The sequence below is a fragment of the Oncorhynchus keta genome, chromosome 28 (assembly GCF_023373465.1).
Source record: "Oncorhynchus keta strain PuntledgeMale-10-30-2019 chromosome 28, Oket_V2, whole genome shotgun sequence".
In the NCBI taxonomy this organism is placed as follows: domain Eukaryota; kingdom Metazoa; phylum Chordata; class Actinopteri; order Salmoniformes; family Salmonidae; genus Oncorhynchus; species Oncorhynchus keta.
The window spans coordinates 12,192,450-12,217,203 of record NC_068448.1 but is presented as its reverse complement, the minus strand read 5'-3'; the positions used below and the strand labels follow the sequence as shown (position 1 = coordinate 12,217,203).

General features: G+C 45.8%; 1 protein-coding gene across 7 annotated transcripts in view; it reads right to left on the bottom strand.

The window, feature by feature from the left end:
- LOC118372332 (sodium channel protein type 8 subunit alpha-like) overlaps nucleotides 1–24,754 on the bottom strand; it is a 202,394-nt gene that overhangs the window by 165,296 nt on the left and 12,344 nt on the right. For 2 of the 7 annotated variants that reach the window (XM_052484810.1, XM_052484816.1), the window contains exon 5: nucleotides 19,803–20,114. In XM_052484810.1, the coding sequence (XP_052340770.1) occupies nucleotides 19,803–20,114 (312 nt within the window). Of the gene's footprint in view, nucleotides 1–7,852; nucleotides 8,027–11,887; nucleotides 12,127–17,883; nucleotides 18,020–19,802; nucleotides 20,115–24,754 lie in introns of all 7 variants that reach the window. The other 5 variants (XM_052484813.1, XM_052484814.1, XM_052484812.1 and 2 more) reach the window with 5 other exon arrangements.

Here is a 24,754-nt window from a genome sequence, read left to right as displayed (position 1 = left end):
GTGACAGGCTGTGAAGCTCCTATATGGCCCCTCCCCCAACCCTCTTTAGTACAGTGACAGGCTGTGATGCTCCTATATGGCTCCTCCCCCAACCCTCCTTAGTACAGTTACTGGCTGTGATGCTCCTGCCTGGCCCCTCCCCAACCATCTTTAGTACAGTGACTGGCTGTGATGCTCCTGCCTGGCCCCTCCCCCACCCTCTTTAGTCCAGTGACTGGCTGTGATGCTCCTGCCTGGCCCCTCCCCCAACCCTCCTTTGTACAGTGACTGGCTGTGATGCTCCTGCCTGGCCCATCCCCCAACCCTCTTTAGTACAGTGTCTGGCTGTGATGCTCCTGCCTGGCCCCTCCCCACCCTCCTTAGTACAGTGACTGGCTGTGATGCTCCTGCCTGGCCCCTCCCCCAACCCTCCTTAGTATAGTGACTGGCTGTGATGCTCCTATCTGGCCCCTCCCCAACCCTCTTTAGTACAGTGACAGGCTGTGATGCTCCTGCCTGGCCCCTCCCCCAACCCTCTTTAATACAGTGACAGGCTGTGATGCTCCTATATGGCCCCTCCCCAGCCCTCTTTAATACAGTGACTGGCTGTGATGCTCCTGCCTTGCCCCTCCCCCAACCCTCCTTAGTACAGTGACTGGCTGTGATGCTCCTGCCTGGCCCCTACCCCAACCCTCCTTAGTACAGTGACTGGCTGTGATGCTCCTGCCTGGCCCCTCCCCCAACCCTCTTTAGTACAGTGACAGGCTGTGATGCTCCTATATGGCCCCTCCCCCAACCCTCTTTAGTACAGTGACAGGCTGTGATTCTCCTATATGGCCCCTCCCCCAACCCTCTTTAGTACAGTGACAGGCTGTGATGCTCCTATATGGCCCCTCCCCCAACCCTCTATAGTACAGTGACAGGCTGTGATTCTCCTATATGGCCTCTCCCCCAACCCTCTTTAGTACAGTGACAGGCTGTGAAGCTCCTATATGGCCCCTCCCCCAACCCTCTTTAGTACAGTGACAGGCTGTGATGCTCCTATATGGCCCCTCCCCAACCCTCCTTAGTACAGTTACTGGCTGTGATGCTCCTGCCTGGCCCCTCCCCCAACCATCTTTAGTACAGTGACTGGCTGTGATGCTCCTGCCTGGCCCCTCCCCCACCCTCTTTAGTCCAGTGACTGGCTGTGATGCTCCTGTCTGGCCCCTCCCCCAACCCTCCTTAGTACAGTGACTGGCTGTGATGCTCCTGCCTTGCCCCTACCCCAACCCTCCTTTGTACAGTGACTGGCTGTGATGCTCCTGCCTGGCCCATCCCCCAACCCTCTTTAGTACAGTGTCTGGCTGTGATGCTCCTGCCTGGCCCCTCCCCCACCCTCCTTAGTACAGTGACTGGCTGTGATGCTCCTGCCTGGCCCCTCCCCCAACCCTCCTTAGTATAGTGACTGGCTGTGATGCTCCTATCTGGCCCCTCCCCAACCCTCTTTAGTACAGTGACAGGCTGTGATGCTCCTGCCTGGCCCCTCCCCCAACCCTCTTTAATACAGTGACAGGCTGTGATGCTCCTATATGGCCCCTCCCCCAACCCTCTTTAGTACAGTGACAGGCTGTGATGCTCCTATATGGCCCCTCCCCAGCCCTCTTTAATACAGTGACTGGCTGTGATGCTCCTGCCTTGCCCCTCCCCCAACCCTCCTTAGTACAGTGACTGGCTGTGATGCTCCTGCCTGGCCCCTCCCCCAACCCTCCTTAGTACAGTGACTGGCTGTGATGCTCCTGCCTGGCCCCTCCCCCAACCCTCCTTAGTACAGTGACTGGCTGTGATGCTCCTGCCTGGCCCCTCCCCCAACCCTCCTTAGTACAGTGACTGGCTGTGATGCTCCTGCCTGGCCCCTCCCCCAACCCTCTTTAGTACAGTGACAGGCTGTGATGCTCCTGCCTGGCCCCTCCCCCAACCCTCCTTAGTACAGTGACTGGCTGTGATGCTCCTGCCTGGCCCCTCCCCCAACCCTCCTTAGTACAGTTACTGGCTGTGATGCTCCTGCCTGGCCCCTCCCCCAACCCTCCTTAGTACAGTGACTGGCTGTGATGCTCCTGCCTGGCCCCTCCCCAACCCTCTTTAATACAGTGACAGGCTGTGATGCTCCTATATGGCCCCTCCCCAACCCTCTTTAGTACAGTGACAGGCTGTGATGCTCCTATATGGCCCCTCCCCCAGCCCTCTTTAATACAGCGACTGGCTGTGATGCTCCTGCCTTGCCCCTCCCCCAACCCTCCTTAGTACAGTGACTGGCTGTGATGCTCCTGCCTGGCCCCTCCCCCAACCCTCCTTAGTACAGTGACAGGCTGTGATGCTCCTGCCTGGCCCCTCCCCCAACCCTCCTTAGTACAGTGACTGGCTGTGATGCTCCTGCCTGGCCCCTCCCCCAACCCTCCTTAGTACAGTGACAGGCTGTGATGCTCCTGCCTGGCCCCTCCCCCAACCCTCCTTAGTACAGTGACTGGCTGTGATGCTCCTGCCTGGCCCCTCCCCCAACCCTCCTTAGTACAGTGACTGGCTGTGATGCTCCTGCCTGGCCCCTCCCCCAACCCTCCTTAGTACAGTGACAGGCTGTGATGCTCCTGCCTGGCCCCTCCCCCAACCCTCCTTAGCACAGTGACTGGCTGTGATGCTCCTGCCTGGCCCCTCCCCCAACCCTCCTTAGTACAGTGACAGGCTGTGATGCTCCTGCCTGGCCCCTCCCCCAACCCTCCTTAGTACAGTGACTGGCTGTGATGCTCCTATATGGCCCCTCCCCCAACCCTCTTTAGTACAGTGACAGGCTGTGATGCTCCTGCCTGGCCCCTCCCCCAACCCTCCTTAGTACAGTGACAGGCTGTGATGCTCCTGCCTGGCCCCTCCCCCAACCCTCCTTAGTACAGTGACTGGCTGTGATGCTCCTGCCTGGCCCCTCCCCCAACCCTCCTTATTACAGTGACTGGCTGTGATGCTCCTGCCTGGCCCCTCCCCCAACCCTCCTTAGTACAGTGACAGGCTGTGATGCTCCTGCCTGGCCCCTCCCCCAACCCTCCTTAGCACAGTGACTGGCTGTGATGCTCCTGCCTGGCCCCTCCCCAACCCTCCTTAGTACAGTGACAGGCTGTGATGCTCCTGCCTGGCCCCTCCCCCAACCCTCCTTAGTACAGTGACTGGCTGTGATGCTCCTATATGGCCCCTCCCCCAACCCTCTTTAGTACAGTGACAGGCTGTGATGCTCCTGCCTGGCCCCTCCCCCAACCCTCCTTAGTACAGTGACAGGCTGTGATGCTCCTGCCTGGCCCCTCCCCCAACCCTCGTTAGTACAGTGACTGGCTGTGATGCTCCTGCCTGGCCCCTCCCCCAACCCTCCTTAGTACAGTGACTGGCTGTGATGCTCCTGCCTGGCCCCTCCCCAACCCTCCTTAGCACAGTGACTGGCTGTGATGCTCCTGCCTGGCCCCTCCCCCAACCCTCCTTAGTACAGTGACTGGCTGTGATGCTCCTGCCTGGCCCCTCCCCCAACCCTCCTTAGCACAGTGACTGGCTGTGATGCTCCTGCCTGGCCCCTCCCCAGCCCTCTTCAGAGACTGGGCCTGGTGACTGTACCACTCCATGTCTTGTTCTAGGTAGAGAGAGACAGCCCTTAAAAGACAACCTTCTCCACTCACACACTGGTCGTGGCTGTGTGTGTGTGTGTGTGTGTGTGTGTGTGTGCGTGCGTGCGTGCGTGTGTGTGCGTGCGTGCGTGTGTGCGTGTGTGTGTTAACATTCCACACTGTGACTTACCAGGGCCCCACTACTGAGTAGGATCATAAAGATAATGACGGTTTCGAACCAGTTATGCTCCACAATAAGATAGCATGTCTTTCTCAGGAACCACCAATATTTTCCCCACCCGTGAGTGATGGGCACATCGCAGCAAGGATACTTGATAATACACTCTGTATAGAAGGGGACAGGCACACATAATACGATACCTCAGTCATTTGCTTGTGATTTAAATACCTTGTAGGGATTACAAATTGGGCAACTGGCATGCAAGGAAATGTGGGGGAGGGCAGTAGAGGGCGGGAGCGTCAGGCCGTGGTGGTTCAGGGCGGGGCAGGGAAGGGAGAGGCAGGGAGGGACAGGGTGCAGTCCTACCAGGTGTCCAACAGTTTTCTGGGTCTAAGTACACTTCTTCAGCCTCCACCACCACCGCCTCCACCTCCACATCAGGCTTGATGTCTATGGTGCTGCCCTCTGATGAGCTGGTGTCATCCAGCTACACACACATATAGACAGACGCAGAGAGAGACAGAGACACACAGATTCAGACAGACACAGAGAGAGAAGGAGAGACAGAGAGACACATATACAGACAGACACAGAGAGAGGGGAGAGACGGAGAGACAGAGAGACACACATATACAGACAGAGGGAGAGACAGAGAGACACACAGATTCAGACAGACACAGAGAGAGAGGGAGAGACAGAAAGACACACATATACAGACAGAGAGAGAGAGGAGAGACAGAAAGACACACATATACAGACAGAGAGAGAGAGAGGGAGAGACAGAGGTCTTGGCGGATTTCTTTAGATTTTCCCATGATGTCAACCAAAGAGGTGCTGAGTTTGAAGGTAGGCCTTGAAATACATCCACAGGTACACCTCCAATTGACTTGACATCATTTTCTGGAATTTTCCAAGCTGTTTAAAGGCACAGTCAACTAAGTGTATATAAACTTCTGACCCACTGGAATTGTGATACGGTGAATTATAAGTGAAATAATCTGTCTGTAAACAATTGTTGGAAAAATGACTTGTGTCATGCACAAAGTAGATGTCCTAACCGACTTGCCAAAACTATAGTTTGTTAACAAGAAATTTGTGGAGTGGTTGAAAAACTAGTTTTAATGACTCCAACCTAAGTGTACGTAAACTTCCCAATTCAACTGTATATGAGTGTGTATACTATTGAGTAATGGAATTACATCAGAGCTTTGGACATGAAACTATTGTTACATTGGTGACCATACCCATACTTTACAGCCAGGAGGCCACAACAACAATAACAACCATGGAGTAAAGCATTACCACAACACTTCCACAACATTACTACACCATTACCACAACATTACCGCAACATTACTAAAACATAATCACAAAACTACCAAACAAAACTGAAACATTACTACAACATAACTACAACATTTGTCTACTACAACATTATCCCCAGACCACATTACTGCAACATTATTACAACATTACCACAACATAACTACAGATTAACCACAGCATTACTTACCCCGTGTAAAAATACAACATCATTCCAAAACATTATTACAACATAACCTAACATGAACTCCTGCAACATTATCAAAACATCCCTACACCATAACCCCAACATTACCTCCAGCAACATTACCAAAACATCACTACACCATAACCCCAACATTAATTCCTGCAACATTACCAAAACATCACTACACCATAACCCCAACATTACCTCCTACAACATTACCGCAACATTACTACAACATAACTCAGCATTACATCCTGTGACATTACCACAACATTACTACAACATAACCACATCATTGCTACACCATAACCCTAACATTATCTCCTGAAACCTTACCAAAACATTAATCTAACGTAACCCCGACATTACCTCCTGCAACATTACCAAAATATTACTACAACATAATTAACAAGAGATAAACTGTAAAGTAGTACACTATTCCTTATAGTGCACTACTTTACATCAGAGCCCTGTTGATTTGTCATGTTGTCATGACAACATATACACTACATTATCACTCAAAATGTGGCTAACTAAATCTGTTCACTCACATCTTTGCTGTTCTCGTTCTCCGACTCGCTGCTGAATTCCTCGGTGTTGAGGTTTTCGAAGTCAGACTCTCCGACCGCGATAGGAACGCACACGGTCAGGTTAGGGTTGTGGATGAACGACATGTGGTCCTCGTCGATCAAGTACCTCCCGAAGCTGCTTCCCATACCACTAGTCGTGCCGTTACCATTCTTGGTGTAGTCAGGTCACGGTTGATATCCACACCACTCTGGTTGGCGATACAGTTCAGTTTCTTGTCGTACATGTCGTCTACGGTTTTCTGTTCATCCTCCACCGGCGGCTTCTTGGTCAAGCTGAGCACCAACTCTGCCAGCTTGATCTTGAACCAGGCGATGCCCTTCTTGATGCGGATGACGGAGATCTGAAGGTTGTTCATTTCTCCGTCATCATCTGTTGCGGCTAAATTGTCTGCGCTGAACGAGGACAGCAGCAAGGCAAGGAAAAGGTTCAACACCTGTAGGGAGGAGAGGAGACACACTGGGTCAGACGTGAGAGTGGATCTGATATGGCCAACAGAGATGTGTGTACAAACGGGACCTGGTATGTGTAGCTTGGACACGCTCTCTTGTTCGGTGGGGTGCAACGAATATGGCGTTCATAAGACAGCAAACTGCTCTCCCCAGAGACTTACGTTTCTTGGGCCAGCGGTTACAGTCACTGCCCTCGCCATGGAGACTGGGGTTTGAGAACCGTCTGTCGGGAAGACTAACATTCCCCATCCCAACTATACACTCTGGGGACACTTACCACCAAGTTCCCGATGACCATGACCATCATGAAGACGATGAGACACATGCCCTGGCCAGCCACCTCCATACAGTCCCACATGGTCTCGATCCACTCCCCACACAGCACCCGGAACACCATCAGGAACGAGTGGAAGAAGTCGTGCATGTGCCAGCGGGGCAGCTCACAGTCAGGGCGATCTTACACACAGTCCTTGTAGTTCTTGCCGAACAGCTGCATGCCGACCACGGCAAAGATGAAGACGATGAGAGCTAAGACGAGGGTCAAGTTTCCCAGGGCGCCCACAGAGTTACCGATAATCTTAATCAGCATGTTGAGTGTGGGCCATGACTTGGCCAGTTTAAACACTCTCAGCTGAGTAGGGAGAGAGGTGGAGGAAGAGAGGGACAAAGAGAAGATGTGAGAATGACAGAAGAAGGGAGAGAGGAAAATACATATTGTCAGCAGAGGGTTGAGTGATCAATAGCCCTGTTGCAGCAATGGCTCTTGGGGTATTGGCATGGTAATTGCTATAGAGGTAGAAGTAGCAGTTACACAGAATTCGATCACTCTTTTGTTGCTGACAAGTTTCCTGCACAGCAGGAATTGCAAACTTGTAGAGTATCTTAGTTATTCTTTTTTTAAATGGTGTTTTTGTTACTTTTACCTGTTTTTCTCCCCAATTTCGTGGTATCCAATTGGTAGTTACAGTCTTGTCTCATTGCTGCAACTCCCGTACGAACTTGGGAGAAGCGAAGGTCGAGAGCTGCGTGTCCTCTGAGACACAACCCAACCAAGCCGCACTGCTTCTTGACACAATGCCCACTTAACCTGGAAGCCAGCCGCACCAGTGCGTCGGAGAAACACTGTGCATCTGGCGACCGTGTCAGCGTGCACTGCACCCGGTCAGCCACAGGAGTTGCTAGTGCGCGATGGGATAAGGACATCCCTGCCGGCCAAACCCTCCCCTAACCTGGACGACGCTGGGCCAATTGTGCACCGCCCCATGGGCCTCCCAATAACGTCCAGCTGCGACAGAGCCTGGACTCGAACCCAGAATCTCTAGAGGCACAGCTTGCACTGCAAGGCAGTATATAAGTGATTTTTTCACATAGTAAATGTATCACTATAATAGAGACAGTACTGTAGCTGAGCAATAACCATGTAATCATTCAGTAACTGAATCAATGCACACTGTGTATTTAACATCATTTGAATACACAACAAACATGTATATTTTGAGGAGGACAGGGCTCAAAAAGAGTTTACCAATCGGAATGATCTGAGCACGGACAGCCCCTCCACGTCAGCCAATGCCAGCTCCACTAAGGACAGAGTCACAATGAAGCCATCGAAGCAGTTCCACCCCTCCTGGAAGTAGTAGTAGGGATCCATGGCAACCAACTTGGCAAACATCTCCACAGCAAAGATCCCTGTGAACACCTGGCAGGGACGGATAGAGGTCAGAGGTCAGGTAGAGTAACTGCTACTAGAACCTTTACCTTGTCACAGGGACCAACAGAGGTCAGATGTACTGTACGAACTCGTATTGTAATTATTCAAAAAGGGTGCAGTGAGCACTATTTTACATCGAAATTAAGGTGGACAGCTATCCAGAGGCTAGTACTTTTCAGACTGGGAAAATGTGCAGAACTAGCCCCCACTACAGTGACATTTTGTCTTTCCCAATGTCACAGCTGCTCTGAAGTCAGTAAGGATATTGTGACACCTCTATGTTCTGCTAATCTGATTCTAATAAATGGCTGAAGGTCATAGTTCATCTGATTCTAATGAATGATTGAAGATCATTGTTAATCTGAGTGTAATGAATGATTGAAGGTCGTAGTTAATCATGGAGGTGTCCATAGATCAAGGCGTGGCCAGGCACGGGCTGTATCTGTGCTAGTTGGCTGTACCTGCACCAAAACTCCAGTATTGTTCCTTCATAGCTTGTTCTCCATCTTCTTTTTAAATAGGGAGCCAATTTGTTTTCAGCACTTCCATGACTGATCAAAACTTGTTTTCTTATGGCTTTCTCTTGCCCCTTTGCAGCAGACATATAGTGTTGTTTTCTTATGGCTCTCTCTTGCCCCTTTGCAACAGACATATAGTGTTGTTTTCTTATGGCTCTCTCTTGCCCCTTTGCAGCAGACATATAGTGTTGTTTTCTTATGGCTCTCTCTTGCCCCTTTGCAGCAGACATATAGTGTTGTTTTCTTATGACTCTATCTTGCCCCTTTGCAGCAGACATATAGTGTTGTTTTCTTATGGCTCTCTCTTGCCCCTTTGCAACAGACATATAGTGTTGTTTTCTTATGACTCTCTCTTGCCCCTTTGCAGCAGACATATAGTGTTGTTTTCTTATGGCTCTCTCTTGCCCCTTTGCAGCAGACATATAGTGTTGTTTTCTTATGGCTCTCTCTTGCCCCTTTGCAACAGACATATAGTGTTGTTTTCTTATGGCTCTCTCTTGCCCCTTTGCAGCAGACATATAGTGTTGTTTTCCTATGGCTCTCTCTTGCCCCTTTAACTGCTATTTCACACATACATACACTGCTCTAATCAAATCAGATAGTAAGTGATATATTGCATGTTATCTTCGTCAGGCTGTGAAGAGTATATCTGTTTCTCACAATTCAATGAAAGTGATACGTTTTTCGGCTGCTATTATTGATCAAACCGCTGTTATAAATATCATACCCTTACCACAAACAGAGTGACTGTCTTATACTGCTGTGTTATCCATGCTAACAGTATTAGCTATTAGCTTTAGCTAGCATTAGGTAGTAGACCTAAGCAAATAAGCAAGCTATCCATGCTAACATGCTAGTAGAATATGATGAAATGTGCTACTCAAGAACGGGACACCGTTTCTGTATAAATGCTAATGGTAAAAAGCCTAGTTTGGGTTTTCAAAGGAAGAGAGCAGTGATTCAGGCCCCATTTTAGAGAAGCTAATCGATCAGGCAGCATACAATATTAATGTAGGCCTCCACCAACACAGAGACCGCAGGGAGAGTGAAACAGAGTGCTGTCTGGACACTGCTAGGGAAAGGGAGAGAGAGGGAGAAAGAGGGGGAGAGAGAGACGCCCCTCTACAGACCAGACCAGTCCCATGTAAGAAATTGGGGGTAGAGCATGGAGCTTGCAACGCCAGGGTTGTGGGTTCGACTCCCACATGGGACCAGTACAAAAAGTATGAAAATGTATGCTCTCACTACTGTAAGTCACTCTGGATAAGAGTGCCTGCTAAATGACTAAAATGACAAAGGAGGGAGGGAGGAGAGGAGAGAAGGGAAGAAAAGTCTACAGACAGGGGGAGGAGAGAAGATATGGAATGAGGGTACAACTACTGGAGAGAGAGAGATAGAGATTGTCCTGGGATGTTCTAGCTAGCGGTTAGGCCATACACAGATGTGGACACCCCTGACAGGTGTATAACATTGAGCACACAGCCATGCCATCTCCATAGACAAACATAAGCAGTAGAATGGCCCATACTGAAGAGCTCGTTGACTTTCAACGTGGCACCGTCATAGGATGTCACCTATCCAATAAGTCAGTTCGTCAAATTTCTGCCCTGCTCGGGCTGCCCCAGTAAACTGTAAGTGCTGTTATTGTGAAGTGGAAACGTCTCGGAGCAACAACAGCTTAGCCGCGAAGTGGTAGGCCGCACAAGCTCACAGAACGGGATCGCCTCGCTCTAAATCGCCTATCCTCGGGTATATCACTCACTACCGAGGTCCAAACTGCCTCTCGAAGCAACGTCAGCACAATAACTGTTCGTTAGGAGCTACAGGAAATGGGTTTCCATGGCAAAGAAGCCGCACACAAGCCTAAGATCACCATGTGCATTGCCAAGCATCGGCTGGAGTGGTGTAAAGCTCTCCGCCATTGGACTCTGGAGCAGTGGAAACGTGTTCTCTGGAGTGATGAATCACCCTTCACCTTCTGGCAGTCCTACGGACAAATCTGGGTTTGGCGGATGCCAGGAGAACACTACCTGTCCAAATGCATAGGGCCAACTGTAAAGTTTGGTGGAGGAGGAATAATGGTCTGGGGTTGTTTTTCTTAGTTCCACTGAACGGAAATCTTAACACTACAGCATACAATGACAATCTAGACAATTCTGTGCTTCCAACTTTGCCCTTCCCTGTTTCAGCATGACAATTGCCCCGTGCACAAAGCAAGGCGCATACTGAAATGGTTTGTCGAGATCGGTGTGGAAGAACTTGACTGGCCTGCACAGAGTCCTGACCTCAACTCCATCGAACACCTTTGGGATGAATTGGACCGACGACTGTGAGCCAGTTCGAGCACCCAACATCTGTGCCCGACCTCTCTAATGCTCTTGTGGCTGAATGGAATCAAGTCCCCGCTGCAATGATCCTACATCTAGTGGAAAGCCTTCCCAGAAGAGTGGAGGCTGTTATAGCAGCAATGTTCCTACATCTAGTGGAAAGCCTTCCCAGAAGAGTGGAGGCTGTTATAGCAGCAATGTTCCCACATCTAGTGGAAAGCCTTCCCAGAAGAGTGGAGGCTGTTATAGCAGCAAAGAGCGGAACAACTCCATATTAATGCCCATGATTTTAGAATGATGTTCGACAAGCAGGTGTCCACATACTTTTGATAGTGTAGTGTATCTGTCCCACTACCAATTTGGCACATACTCTACTACAGTCTTTCCTGTTCCCTGGCCTCTACTTACTGTCCTATTCATTGTGTTGAATTATTTGAGGTCAATAATAGAACATGTCTAACGCTTCCATATACTTTCTTAGTTAACCTTTTACTGCAGTGGGCTAAATCAGGGTCACACAGTGTGTGTCTTGGTGGTCTTAAACAAATCTACTTTGAAACAAAAGTATACACCTCACACACATGGTTATAGCTTTTAAAAAAAGAACACACTTGTATCATGTCAGATATAGAGTTGAAATGTATAAAATGTTTCAGTTTGCATCCCAATATTACACTTTAGATACATCACAGAAGACTGAAATATAACAAAATGGTTTGACATAGAAACACCAGATTTTCGGCCTTAAAAAAAAAAAAAAAGATTAATTATGATTATTAATAAAATTCTGCCCATGAGGCCCCTTATAATTTGACTGCAGGAAAGGGTTTTAATACTATACAAATACCAGGTTAGTACCAGCTCAAAGTACCCTTTAAAGGGGCACTACACCACTTCTTAAGGTTAAAACGTGGTAAAGTGCCCTTTAAGTACCAGCTTAAAACGGCTGTAAAATAAATCAATTGCAGTAATACCACACAAAAAAGAAATAGTGAAAATCTCACCAAGTTTCCCACGAACAGCACCTCCTCAAAGTGCGGGGTCATGGGATAGTGCTCCATGGCCATGAACAGGGTGTTGAGGACGATGCAGACAGTGATGGCCAGGTCCACGAAGGGGTCCATGACGATCAGGTTGACAATCTCCTTGATCTTCAACCAGATGGGACAACACTCCCAGATGAGGACCATGTTGGAGAACTTATACCACCACGGCGGACAACTACGCTGAGACTCCTCCAGTTCTGAGAAAAGTTTTTAAGAGACCCGCAAAGAAAGGAATATATCAAAAATCGAAACAATAGAAAAGTCCCCAACAGTGCAAACCCTGTCCCCGCCAACTTGGCCTGACCAAAGTGCCACTCCAGGCAGGCTAAAGGAAATGCTTAAAGAATTTGAAATAAAGCAAATAGTATTTGAATTAAGGTCTGCTATTGATAAATGTTACGAAATAATATGTTCTGTATATGTGACATATGTCTGTAATGAAGTATTTGTCAGTACAAGAATGACAATATATACACCGAGTATACAAAACATTAGGAACACCTGCTCTTTCCAAACTGACCAGGCAATTCCAGGTGAAAGCTATGATTCCTTATTGATGTCACCTGTTAAAGAAGGATTTTTAAGCATTGTGACAATTGAGAGATGGATTGTGTATGTGTGCCATTCTGAGGGTGAATGGGCAAGATAAAATTAGGGCCGATTTCAAGTTTTCATAACAATCGGTCATTTTGGACACCGATTTTGCCTTCTTTTTTTTACACCTTTATTTAACCTTTATTTTACTAGGCAAGTCAGTTAAGAACACATTTTTAATTTCAATGACGGCCTGGGAACGGTGGGTTAACTGCCTTGTTCAGGGGCAGAACGACAGATTTTTACCTTGTCAGCTCAGGGATTCAATCTTGCAACCTTATGGTTAACTAGTCCAATGCACTAACCACCTGCCTCTCATTGCACTCTACAAGGAGCCTGCCTGTTACGCGAATGCAGTAAGAAGCCAAGGTAAGTTGTTAGCTAGTATTAAACTTAATCAATCATAATCACTAGTTATAACTACACATGGTTGATGATATTACTAGTGGATCTAGCGTTCCCTGGTTGCATATAATGCAGTGCGCATTCGTGAAAAAGGACTGTCGTTGCTCCAACGTGTACCTAACCATAAACACCAATGCCTTTCTGAAAATCAATACACAGAAGTAGATATTTTTAAACCTGCATTTTTAGCTAAAATAAATCCAGGTTAGCAGGCAATATTAACCAGGTGAAATTGTGTAACTTCTCTTGCGTTCAATGCACAGTTTGAGCCGCCTGGCTCATTGCGAACTAATTTGCCAGAATTCTAAGTAATTATGACATAACATTGAAGGTTGTGCAATGTAACAGGAATATTTAGACTGATGGATGCCACCTGTTTGATACAATACGGAACGGTTCCGTATTTCACTGAAATAATAAACGTCTTGTTTTCAAGATAATAGTTTCCGGAATCGACCATATTAATGACCTAAGGCTCGCATTTCTGTGTGTTATTATGTTATAATTAAGTCTATGATTTGATAGAGCAGTCTGACTCATAAGCATTCATTCAAACAGCACTTTCATGTGTTTTGCCAGCAGCTCTGCTGTTTATGACCTCAAGCCTGTCAACTCCCGAGATTAGGCTGGTGTAACGATGTGATGTGAAATGGCTAGCTAGTTAGCGGGGTGCACGCTAATAGCGTTTCAAACGTCACTCGCTCTGAGACTTGGAGTAGTTGTTCCCCTTGCTCTGCATGGGTAACACTGCTTCGAGGGTGGCTGTTGTCGTTGTGTTCCTGGTTCGAGACCAGGTAGGAGCTAGGAGAGGGATGGAAGCTATACTGTTACACTGGCAATACTAAAGTCCCTATAAGAACATCCAATAGTCAGGTTTATGAAATACAAATGGTATAGAGAGAAATAGAGAAATAGAGAGAAATAGTCCTATAATTCCTACAATAACTACAACCTAAAACTTCTTACCTGGGAATATTGAAAACTCATGCTAAAAAGAACCACCAGCTTTCATATGTTCTCATGTTCTGAGCAAGGAACTTAAACGTTAGCTTTCTTACATGGCACATATTGCACTTTTACTTTCTTCTCCAACACTTTGTTTTTGCATTATTTAAACCAAATTGGAAACGTTTCATTATTTATTTGAGGCTAAATTGATTTTATTGATGTATTATATTAAGTTAAAATAAGTGTTCATTCAGTATTGTTGTAATTGTCATTATTACAAATACATTTTTAAAAATTGTCCGATTAATCGGTATTGGCTTTTTTTGTCCTCCAATAATCGGTATCAGCGTTGAAAAACCATAATCGGTCGACCTCTACTTGACACCTTGTAGAGTCCATGCCTCAACGAACTGAAGCTGTTCTGAGGGCAAAAGGGGTGCAATTCAATATTAGTACGGTGTTCCTAATGTTTTGTACATTCAGTGTAGCTATAGATATAGGAGGTTTAGAACTGTTCGTCCAATGAGCGAGGAGGGCACCTCAGGTGAGTCCCATTTGGGTACTAAGAAAGTCTATCAATAAAATCTGATCTGATCTAGTAATAACTGTTCTTCCAAAACGAGGACATCTAAGGTAAGAGACGGTTTAGACTAAGAAAAATATGCCTCAGGTTTGGAACGTTTTGGTTTACACTGTCAGGTGAAAACAATAGAGCGTGGAAATAGCTAGAAAGTGTAGGGAGATGTATAGTTAGTGTAGGGAGATGTATAGTTAGTGTAGGGAGATGTATAGTTAGTGTAAGGAGATGTATAGTTAGTGTAGGAGATGTATAGTTAGTGTAGGGAGATGTATAGTTAGTGTAGGGAGATGTATAGTTAGTGTAGGGAGATGTATAGTTAGTGTAGGGAGATGTATAGTTAGTGTAGAGAGATGTATAGTTAGTGTAGGGAGATGTATAGTTAGTGTAGGGAGATGTATAGTTAGTGTAGGGAGATGTAGAGTTAGTGTAGGGAGATGTATAGTTAGTTTAGGGAGATGTATAGTTAGTGTAGGGAGATGTATATTTAGTGTAGGAGATGTATAGTTAGTGTAGGGAGATGTATAGTTAGTGTAGGGAGATGTATAGTTAGTGTAGGGAGATGTATAGTTAGTGTAGGGAGATGTATAGTTAGTGTAGGGAGATGTATAGTTAGTGTAGGGAGATGTAGAGTTAGTGTAGGGAGATGTATATTTAGTGTAGGGAGATGTATAGTTAGTGTAGGGAGATGTATAGTTAGTGTAGGGAGATGTATAGTTAGTGTAGGGAGATGTAGAGTTAGTGTAGGGAGATGTATAGTTAGTGTAGGGAGATGTATAGTTAGTGTAGGGAGATGTATATTTAGTGTAGGGAGATGTATAGTTAGTGTAGAGAGATGTATAGTTAGTGTAGGGAGATGTATAGTTAGTGTAGGAGATGTATATTTAGTGTAGGGAGATGTATAGTTAGTGTAGGGAGATGTAGAGTTAGTGTAGGGAGATGTATAGTTAGTGTAGGGAGATGTAGAGTTAGTGTAGGGAGATGTATAGTTAGTGTAGGGAGATGTATAGTTAGTGTAGGGAGATGTATATTTAGTGTAGGGAGATGTATAGTTAGTGTAGGGAGATGTATATTTAGTGTAGGAGATGTATATTTAGTGTAGGGAGATGTATAGTTAGTGTAGGGAGATGTATATTTAGTGTAGGGAGATGTATAGTTAGTGTAGGGAGATGTATATTTAGTGTAGGGAGATGTATAGTTAGTGTAGGGAGATGTATAGTTAGTGTAGGGAGATGTATAGTTAGTGTAGGGAGATGTATAGTTAGTGTAGGGAGATGTATAGTTAGTGTAGGGAGATGTATAGTTAGTGTAGGGAGATGTATAGTTAGTGTAGGGAGATGTATAGTTAGTGTAGGGAGATGTATAGTTAGTGTAGGGAGATGTATATTTAGTGTAGGGAGATGTATAGTTAGTGTAGGGAGATGTATAGTTAGTGTAGGGAGATGTATAGTTAGTGTAGGGAGATGTATAGTTAGTGTAGGGAGATGTATAGTTAGTGTAGGGAGATGTATATTTAGTGTAGGGAGATGTATATTTAGTGTAGGGAGATGTATAGTTAGTGTAGGAGATGTATAGTTAGTGTAGGGAGATGTATAGTTAGTGTAGGGAGATGTATAGTTAGTGTAGGGAGATGTATAGTTAGTGTAGGGAGATGTAGAGTTAGTGTAGGGAGATGTAGAGTTAGTGTAGGGAGATGTAGAGTTAGTGTAGGGAGATGTATAGTTAGTGTAGGGAGATGTATATTTAGTGTAGGGAGATGTATATTTAGTGTAGGGAGATGTATAGTTAGTGTAGGAGATGTATAGTTAGTGTAGGGAGATGTATAGTTAGTGTAGGGAGATGTATAGTTAGTGTAGGAGATGTATAGTTAGTGTAGGGAGATGTATATTTAGTGTAGGGAGATGTATAGTTAGTGTAGGAGATGTATAGTTAGTGTAGGGAGATGTATAGTTAGTGTAGGGAGATGTATAGTTAGTGTAGGGAGATGTATAGTTAGTGTAGGGAGATGTATAGTTAGTGTAGGGAGATGTATAGTTAGTGTAGGGAGATGTATAGTTAGTGTAGGGAGATGTATAGTTAGTGTAGGGAGATGTATATTTAGTGTAGGGAGATGTATATTTAGTGTAGGGAGATGTATAGTTAGTGTAGGAGATGTATAGTTAGTGTAGGGAGATGTATAGTTAGTGTAGGGAGATGTATAGTTAGTGTAGGGAGATGTATAGTTAGTGTAGGGAGATGTAGAGTTAGTGTAGGGAGATGTAGAGTTAGTGTAGGGAGATGTATAGTTAGTGTAGGGAGATGTATAGTTAGTGTAGGGAGATGTATAGTTAGTGTAGGGAGATGTATATTTAGTGTAGGGAGATGTATAGTTAGTGTAGGAGATGTATAGTTAGTGTAGGGAGATGTATAGTTAGTGTAGGGAGATGTATATTTAGTGTAGGGAGATGTATATTTAGTGTAGGGAGATGTATAGTTAGTGTAGGAGATGTATAGTTAGTGTAGGGAGATGTATAGTTAGTGTAGGGAGATGTAAAGTTAATGTAGGGAGATGTATATTTAGTGTAGGGAGATGTATAGTTAGTGTAGGAGATGTATAGTTATTGTAGGGAGATGTATAGTTAGTGTAGGGAGATGTATAGTTAGTGTAGGGAGATGTATATTTAGTGTAGGGAGATGTATAGTTAGTGTAGGAGATGTATATTTAGTGTAGGGAGATGTATATTTAGTGTAGGGAGATGTATAGTTAGTGTAGGAGATGTATAGTTAGTGTAGGGAGATGTATAGTTAGTGTAGGAGATGTAGAGTTAGTGTAGGGAGATGTATATTTAGTGTAGGGAGATGTATAGTTAGTGTAGGAGATGTATATTTAGTGTAGGGAGATGTATAGTTAGTGTAGGGAGATGTATAGTTAGTGTAGGGAGATGTATAGTTAGTGTAGGGAGATGTAGAGTTAGTGTAGGGAGATGTATATTTAGTGTAGGGAGATGTATATTTAGTGTAGGGAGATGTATAGTTAGTGTAGGGAGATGTAGAGTTAGTGTAGGGAGATGTATATTTAGTGTAGGGAGATGTATATTTAGTGTAGGGAGATGTATATTTAGTGTAGGGAGATGTAGAGTTAGTGTAGGGAGATGTAGAGTTAGTGTAGGGAGATGTAGAGTTAGTGTAGGGAGATGTAGAGTTAGTGTAGGGAGATGTAGAGTTAGTGTAGGGAGATCTAGAGTTAGTGTAGGGAGATGTATAGTTAGTGTAGGGAGATGTATAGTTAGTGTAGGGAGATCTAGAGTTAGTGTAGGGAGATGTATAGTTAGTGTAGGGAGATGTATAGTTAGTGTAGGGAGATGTATAGTTAGTGTAGGGAGATGTATAGTAAGTGTAAGGAGATGTATAGTTAGTGTAGGGAGTAAAGTATAAAGTATAGAGGCAGTACCCTCCGCTAGTGTGTTGGTGATGACGCTCATGACACTGTTGGTCCGCTCTTTCCTTCCGAAGGAGGTATTGAGCTGGTCCATAGACACCATCAGGGAACCAGACAGCTTCTTCTTCACCTCAACCTCAGTAGTGGGCTGCCAGGAGGAAGAAGAAGAATCAAGCACTAATGGTAGTCAAACCATGAACACCACCACACAGCGCCATCGCTGGCCAGGGAGGGAAGTGCACTTGTAACAAAATTGGATTGGTTTGGATTGGAAGGAATGATGGGATAAATTGTAAGTTGGTACATTTTTGGCTGGCACACAGGGTAGTAATGTATTTATCTTGTTGTCGATGGATACTGATGGTAGGGAGAGTATACTGTGTCTAGAAACATGCAGGTCTTTCACAGCCAGAGTGAGAACAGCGGTATAGGGAAATTTGACCTTATTGTGATTACATAAAACTTGAATATTTGAATATTCAGAAATTGAGCAGGGAAGTATTTTGTATGTGTGTGTATGTATGTACATTATTCAGTCTGACTTACCTTCTCTCTGAACCAACCACTACTCCTGAACCAACCTAAATGTCCCCCTGCCTAAATGTGCCAATCCTGCCACTATATTTCACCCCTCTAACCGTTCTCCTATCCTTAACATCTCCAGACGTAGTACTTTTTGACCATAGAATATCACCTTCAAGTCCTGTAACAAATGATGTAGCATTTGAAGAGGACGTAGAGGAAGAGTAGTCTGGTTACCGTAGAGAACATTAGGGGCAACATTATTGGGATCCATTCGGCATGCATTGAGCATGCACCAAGTCAAAGAGAAGGAGAGGATAGATTAGATACCATGGTCACTAGATTAGTTGTTATCATGCTGGCTAAGTTAATAACACTGTACAAGACCAGTAGAAGGGCCAGGTCAAACTACCATGCTGCTTACTAGCAAAAGAGAAACATTGGTTTGACATTTCTGTTTAGCTTGGTTTGTTTACAGCAGATTGTTTGAAAAGAAAATGACTATTTTTGGCTATTTTGAATAGGGTTTTTACTTACAATGACTGTAATATGTGGTTGTTTTTACCAACTGTATTTTAGTTGAATGTCGCCCTAAGATAAGAGAGTTTGCTAAATTTGTACAATGTTAAAGGACTAGTTCAAGATTTTGGCAATTAAGCCCTTTTCTATTTACCCAGAGTCAGATAAACTCATGGATACCATTTGTATGTCCCTGTGTGCAGTTTGAAGGAAGTTGAAGGTAGTTTCTAGAGCCAATACTAATGTTAGCGCAATGGCTGGAAGTCTACAGGAGCAAGGGCTTAATTGCCAAAATCTCGAACTATCCCTTTAATGTCAATGTAACATCACACTGTTTCGCGTGAGGATATTAAAACGTTGAGATATAAAACAACAGTATGCTGGTAGTCACTGAAAAACCCAGTTATAAAGTAACAATAAGAACCTTTTGTTCTGATGAACTAAAGTATCTCTATTTTGCTTCTTTAGCTAGTGGTGGGAGGCAGCATAGCATACACTACATACTAGGTAGCAGGGGAGGAGGGAGAGCGCAGATAGCGCAGACGGACTTGCAAAGAAGAGAGAGAAAGAGAGAGAGAATAAGATAGAGAGAGAGAGTAAGAGAGAGAGAGAGAGAGAGAGAGAGAGAGAGAGAGAGAGTGAGATAGAGAGAGAGAGAGAGAGAGAGAGAGAGAGAGAGAGAGAGAGAGAGAGAGAGAGAGAGAGAGAGAGAATAAGATAGAGAGAGAGAGTAAGAGAGAGAGAATAAGATAGAGAGAGAGAGTAAGAGAGAGAGAGAGAGAGAGAGAGAGAGATAGAGAGAGAAAGAGTAAGATAGAGAGAGAGAGAGTAAGATAGAGAAAGTGGGGGCCATGCCTAAACGGGTCTGAGTTACTCATTGACTTCCTTACACTGTCGTCACCAGATGCCTTATCTATTTTCACCTCAGGCAAAAGGCGTCCGCCGGTCCCAGGACTGATCAGAGACACCACGCCGTTGCAGTCCACCGAGGAGTTCCTCTTCCCACCACCGTGGTGGTAGCTCGTGTAGCTGCACCGCCGGTACGGGCTGAACCGGGGGCCCCGCCTTTCCTCGCACTCCTCCACCATGCTGTGCTCGTCGTCGGCGAACTCGTTCTCCGAGCCCACGCCCTTGAAGCTGAAGATGCTGCTCTTGCTGTTGTGCCTCGACAGAAACGGTGAGCCGGGGATACTGAGAAGGGACTGCAGGGGACAGGGAAATAAGGAGAGGAAATAAGGAAAGGAGACGAGTGAGTGATTGAAATTGATATAGTTGTAACACAAATCACATCATAGTGCTGAAGGTCAAGAGTTCAATCCCCACAACCATCTATGCTACTTTATCTCCTCCTGCCTTTCTCTCCACATCTATTTCTGCAATGTCTAAATTAAGTTACATTTCAAAACGCGATCTAGCCATTTTCAGAAAAGTTTGGAAATTTACACAAATGAAAACACATATCTTGTGAAAGAGCCGGAGCTATAATTTGTAAATCTTACCATGACATGGGCTAGTGAAAAGACACCAATGATTACCATACCATAGCCAATCACATAGCCTATCACATAGCCAATCACATAGCCAATGACATAGCCAATCACATAGCCAATCACATAGCCAATCACATAGCCAACCACATAGCCTATCACATAGCTTATCACATATTGTATCCAGAGGATGAACAAGGTATATACAATGTGTTTCGTTTTTTGACAACTTTTGTAAACAAGTTTATGGGGGTTTTACAGGTTTTTTTCTGTAGGATAAATCAAGGACAGTTTTTTGAGTTTGATTATATACACTTTAAGGAAGGATTTAAGGAATAATTAGAAAGTCATGGATGGATTGATTCTTATTGTTGGAGTGATTCACTGACATAGCCCTCCGTAGGTTTACAGACAGTTCCCGGCGCTGCATCTTTGCTCTCTCCTTTTCATGAGCTTGTTTAAAGGGTTTCCTCTTTCGCCAACAGGAACAGATATCACCGGCTCCAAAGTGTTGAAGGGATCCATAATAATCAAAAGGTTCACTACACTCAAGAGGTCAAAGATAACATAGTGCTAGGTAGCCAGCCTGCAAACAGCTGAGAGTGACAGCTGTCTATCTCTGCATCTGGCTGACTAAGTCAGGGGTTAGCCTAAATGAATAAGATAAGGTTCTTATTAAACCTAACTTATGACTGAACAGACAAATATAATAGAAATTATTCCCTAAATGACTCACTTTACCGCTAGCGGCAAAAACCATATGGAACATTTCATTCATCTGGACAGTGGATATAGCCAGAGCTATTTATTTAGAGAGTTGGGCCAACTTTTAGAATGTTTAATACTGTTCTAATTCTAGACATTCAGTTCCATAACATTTCATTTAAATATTCCCTGTGTAATGTTAATGAGGTTCTAAAATGGCTGCCGTAGAATGTTGTAGTGTCATGTAATTGCAACATAATGCAGAAACCTCATTGGTCCAACTCTATAAATACATGGATATAGCACGTTTTGGTACAAAACAAATGTCAGATATCGCATTTGCAAAAAAAATGTGAAAAATTGGCATTTAGCGTGTTTTTTTAGAATCAAAGCCTTACAATAAAAGCTTAAAAATATAAAGGAAGTGTGGAATTCCAAAAAGAGATGAGTGTGTTGTATTCCATCAATGTTCTTACGACGATCGTGACAGAAGATCCCCCCACAACAGGACCAAGCAGCGTGCCCAGGAGGGGAAGGTATCCTGGACTTGGGACGAGATCTTGGATGGGAAGGGATCCTGGACTTGGGAGGAAATCATGGCAGGACAGGATAGCCTTCCATGGAGGCAGACGCAAGGAGAGAAGGGAGGACGAAGCCGGGGTTCACGGCCACAAAGAAAGCCCCAAAAACAGCCCATTTTTAAGGGGGGGGGGGGGCATAAGGGGTGGTCGGCGGAGCCGAGGAGTGAACCAGAGCCAGTCTGGGAAAAGAGGGAGAAATTGGAGGAGAGTGAACGGAGGGAGTCAGAGACCGTCAGTGAGCTGATTGTGAAATTGGAGGAGAGAGAAATGAGAGAGTTGTTGTGTTGGTGTTATCAGTTTGATGCCACCTGAGTCAGCTCTCCGGACTCATCCTGAGGAGCGTGCTAGCAGTCTGGTAAAAACTGTGCCGGCTCCACGCACCAGGCCTCCAGTGTGCCTTCCCAGTCCGGTGCGTCCTGTGCGTCCTGTGCCTGCTCCACGCACTAGGCCTCCAGTGTGCCTTCCCAGTCCGGTACGTCCTGTGCCTGCTCCACGCACTAGGCCTCCAGTGCGCCTTCCCAGTCCGGTACGTCCTGTGCCTGCTCCACGCACTAGGCCTCCAGTGTGCCTTCCCAGTCCGGTACGTCCTGTGCCTGCTCCACGCACTAGGCCTCCAGTGTGCCTTCCCAGTCCGGTACGTCCTGTGCCTGATCCACGCACCAGGCCTCCAGTGTGCCTTCCCAGTCCGGTACGTCCTGTGCCTGCTCCACGCACCAGGCCTCCAGTGTGCCTTCCCAGTCCGGTACGTCCTGTGCCTGCACCACGCACTAGGCCTCCAGTGTGCCTTCCCAGTCCGGTACGTCCTGTGCCTGCTCCACGCACACTAGGCCTCCAGTGTGCCTTCCCAGTCCGGTACGTCCTGTGCCTGCTCCACGCACCAGGCCTCCAGTGTGCCTTCCCAGTCCGGTACGTCCTGTGCCTGCACCACGCACTAGGCCTCCAGTGTGCCTTCCCAGTCCGGTACGTCCTGTGCCTGCTCCACGCACTAGGCCTCCAGTGTGCCTTCCCAGTCCGGTGCGTCCTGTGCCTGCTCCACGCACTAGGCCTCCAGTGTGCCTTCCCAGTCCGGTACGTCCTGTGCCTGCTCCACGCACTAGGCCTCCAGTGTGCCTTCCCAGTCCGGTGCGTCCTGTGCCTGCTCCACGCACTAGGCCTCCAGTGTGCCTTCCCAGTCCGGTACGTCCTGTGCCTGCTCCACGCACTAGGCCTCCAGTGTGCCTTCCCAGTCCGGTGCGTCCTGTGCCTGCTCCACGCACTAGGCCTCCAGTGCGCCTTCCCAGTCCAGAGCTTCCGGCGGCGGTCCACAGTCCAGAACCTCCTGCGACGGTCCACAGTCTGGAACCTCCTGCGACGGTCCACAGTCCGAAACCTCCTGCGATGGTCCAAGGTCTGGAACCTCCAGCGACGGCCAATGGTCCGGAACCTCCAGCTCCATGGCCGGAGCCTTCTTCTGCGCCGGTGCCCAGTCCAAGCACAGCATCCAGGGCAGCTCCAAGGCCGGAGCCTTCCTCTGCACCGATGTATATAATTAAAACAATTTGAATTCACAGACTTCACCCTCCCTACACCTCTGATGAATATAACAAGAAACCTGTTCGATCACAATGCACTGCAAATTCATTGTGGCTGTGGATACGGAGAACATGAACACATTAACATCAACACGCCAGAGGATATATCCATCGGACTTGGGGCTCTGCTGGGAGTTTACCTCATTTAGATTTTATTATTCTGCTTTGCTACTAAAATCATAACACTGAGAACTAAAACATTGTGTTATTGTTATTATTATTAATAATAGGGGACGGGGGGATGGGTAGATCTTCAAAAGATTATTTGAGTATCCTTTAAAAGGGGTTCATTGAAGGACTTATAGGGGTTCCCCACAGTTTCGATTTGAAGAACCCCCTAAAGGACACCCCAGGAACCTTTTTAGAGTGTACCAGTATCGCAATATTTTTTCCATGGCGAAAAAATAAAAAGATGAAGTAGAATAAAACTCTTTGGTCCTTTAAAAACCTGCTGCATGTAAAATATTGTATTATAGCTTGGAAAATAAATACATGTGACTCTAGAGGACAACATAATGATGTTTGTTTCCAAAATTAGTGCTGATTAACTAAAGAAGTTAAACCCGCTTTGTGTTTTCTTTTCTTCCCATGATGCTTATGGGTATTGCGATACTGATATCGTCCTGCCCCTAAGTAGCAGTACAATATGAAAGACCCCAGAACAAAATAACAGTCTTCCATAATGAAACATGAATGTATTCACAGTTAATAATTCAAGCCTTGGTTGAAGCCCTGTTACTCTGTGGTTGAAGCCCTGTTACTCTGTGGTTGAATCCCTGTTAGTCTGTGGTTGAAGCCCTTTTACTCTATGGTTGAAGCCCTGTTACTCTATGGTTGAATCCCTGTTAGTCTGTGGTTGAATCCCTGTTAGTCTGTGGTTGAAGCCCTTTTACTCTATGGTTGAATCCCTGTTACTCTATGGTTGAATCCCTGTTAGTCTGTGGTTGAAGCCCTTTTACTCTATGGTTGAAGCCCTGTTACTCTGTGGTTGAATCCCTGTTAGTCTGTGGTTGAATCCCTGTTAGTCTGTGGTTGAAGCCCTTTTACTCTATGGTTGAATCCCTGTTACTCTATGGTTGAATCCCTGTTAGTCTGTGGTTGAAGCCCTTTTACTCTATGGTTGAAGCCCTGTTACTCTGTGGTTGAAGCCCTGTTACTCTGTGGTTGAATCCCTGTTACTCTGTGTTTGAAGCCCTGTTACTCTGTGGTTGAATCCCTGTTAGTCTGTGGTTGAAGCCCTTTTACTCTGTGGTTGAATCCCTGTTAGTCTGTGGTTGAAGCCCTTTTACTCTATGGTTGAATCCCTGTTACTCTATGGTTGAATCCCTGTTAGTCTGTGGTTGAAGCCCTTTTACTCTATGGTTGAAGCCCTGTTACTCTGTGGTTGAAGCCCTGTTACTCTGTGGTTGAATCCCTGTTACTCTGTGGTTGAAGCCCTGTTACTCTGTGGTTGAATCCTGGTACTCTGTGGTTGAAGCCCTTTTACTCTGTGGTTGAA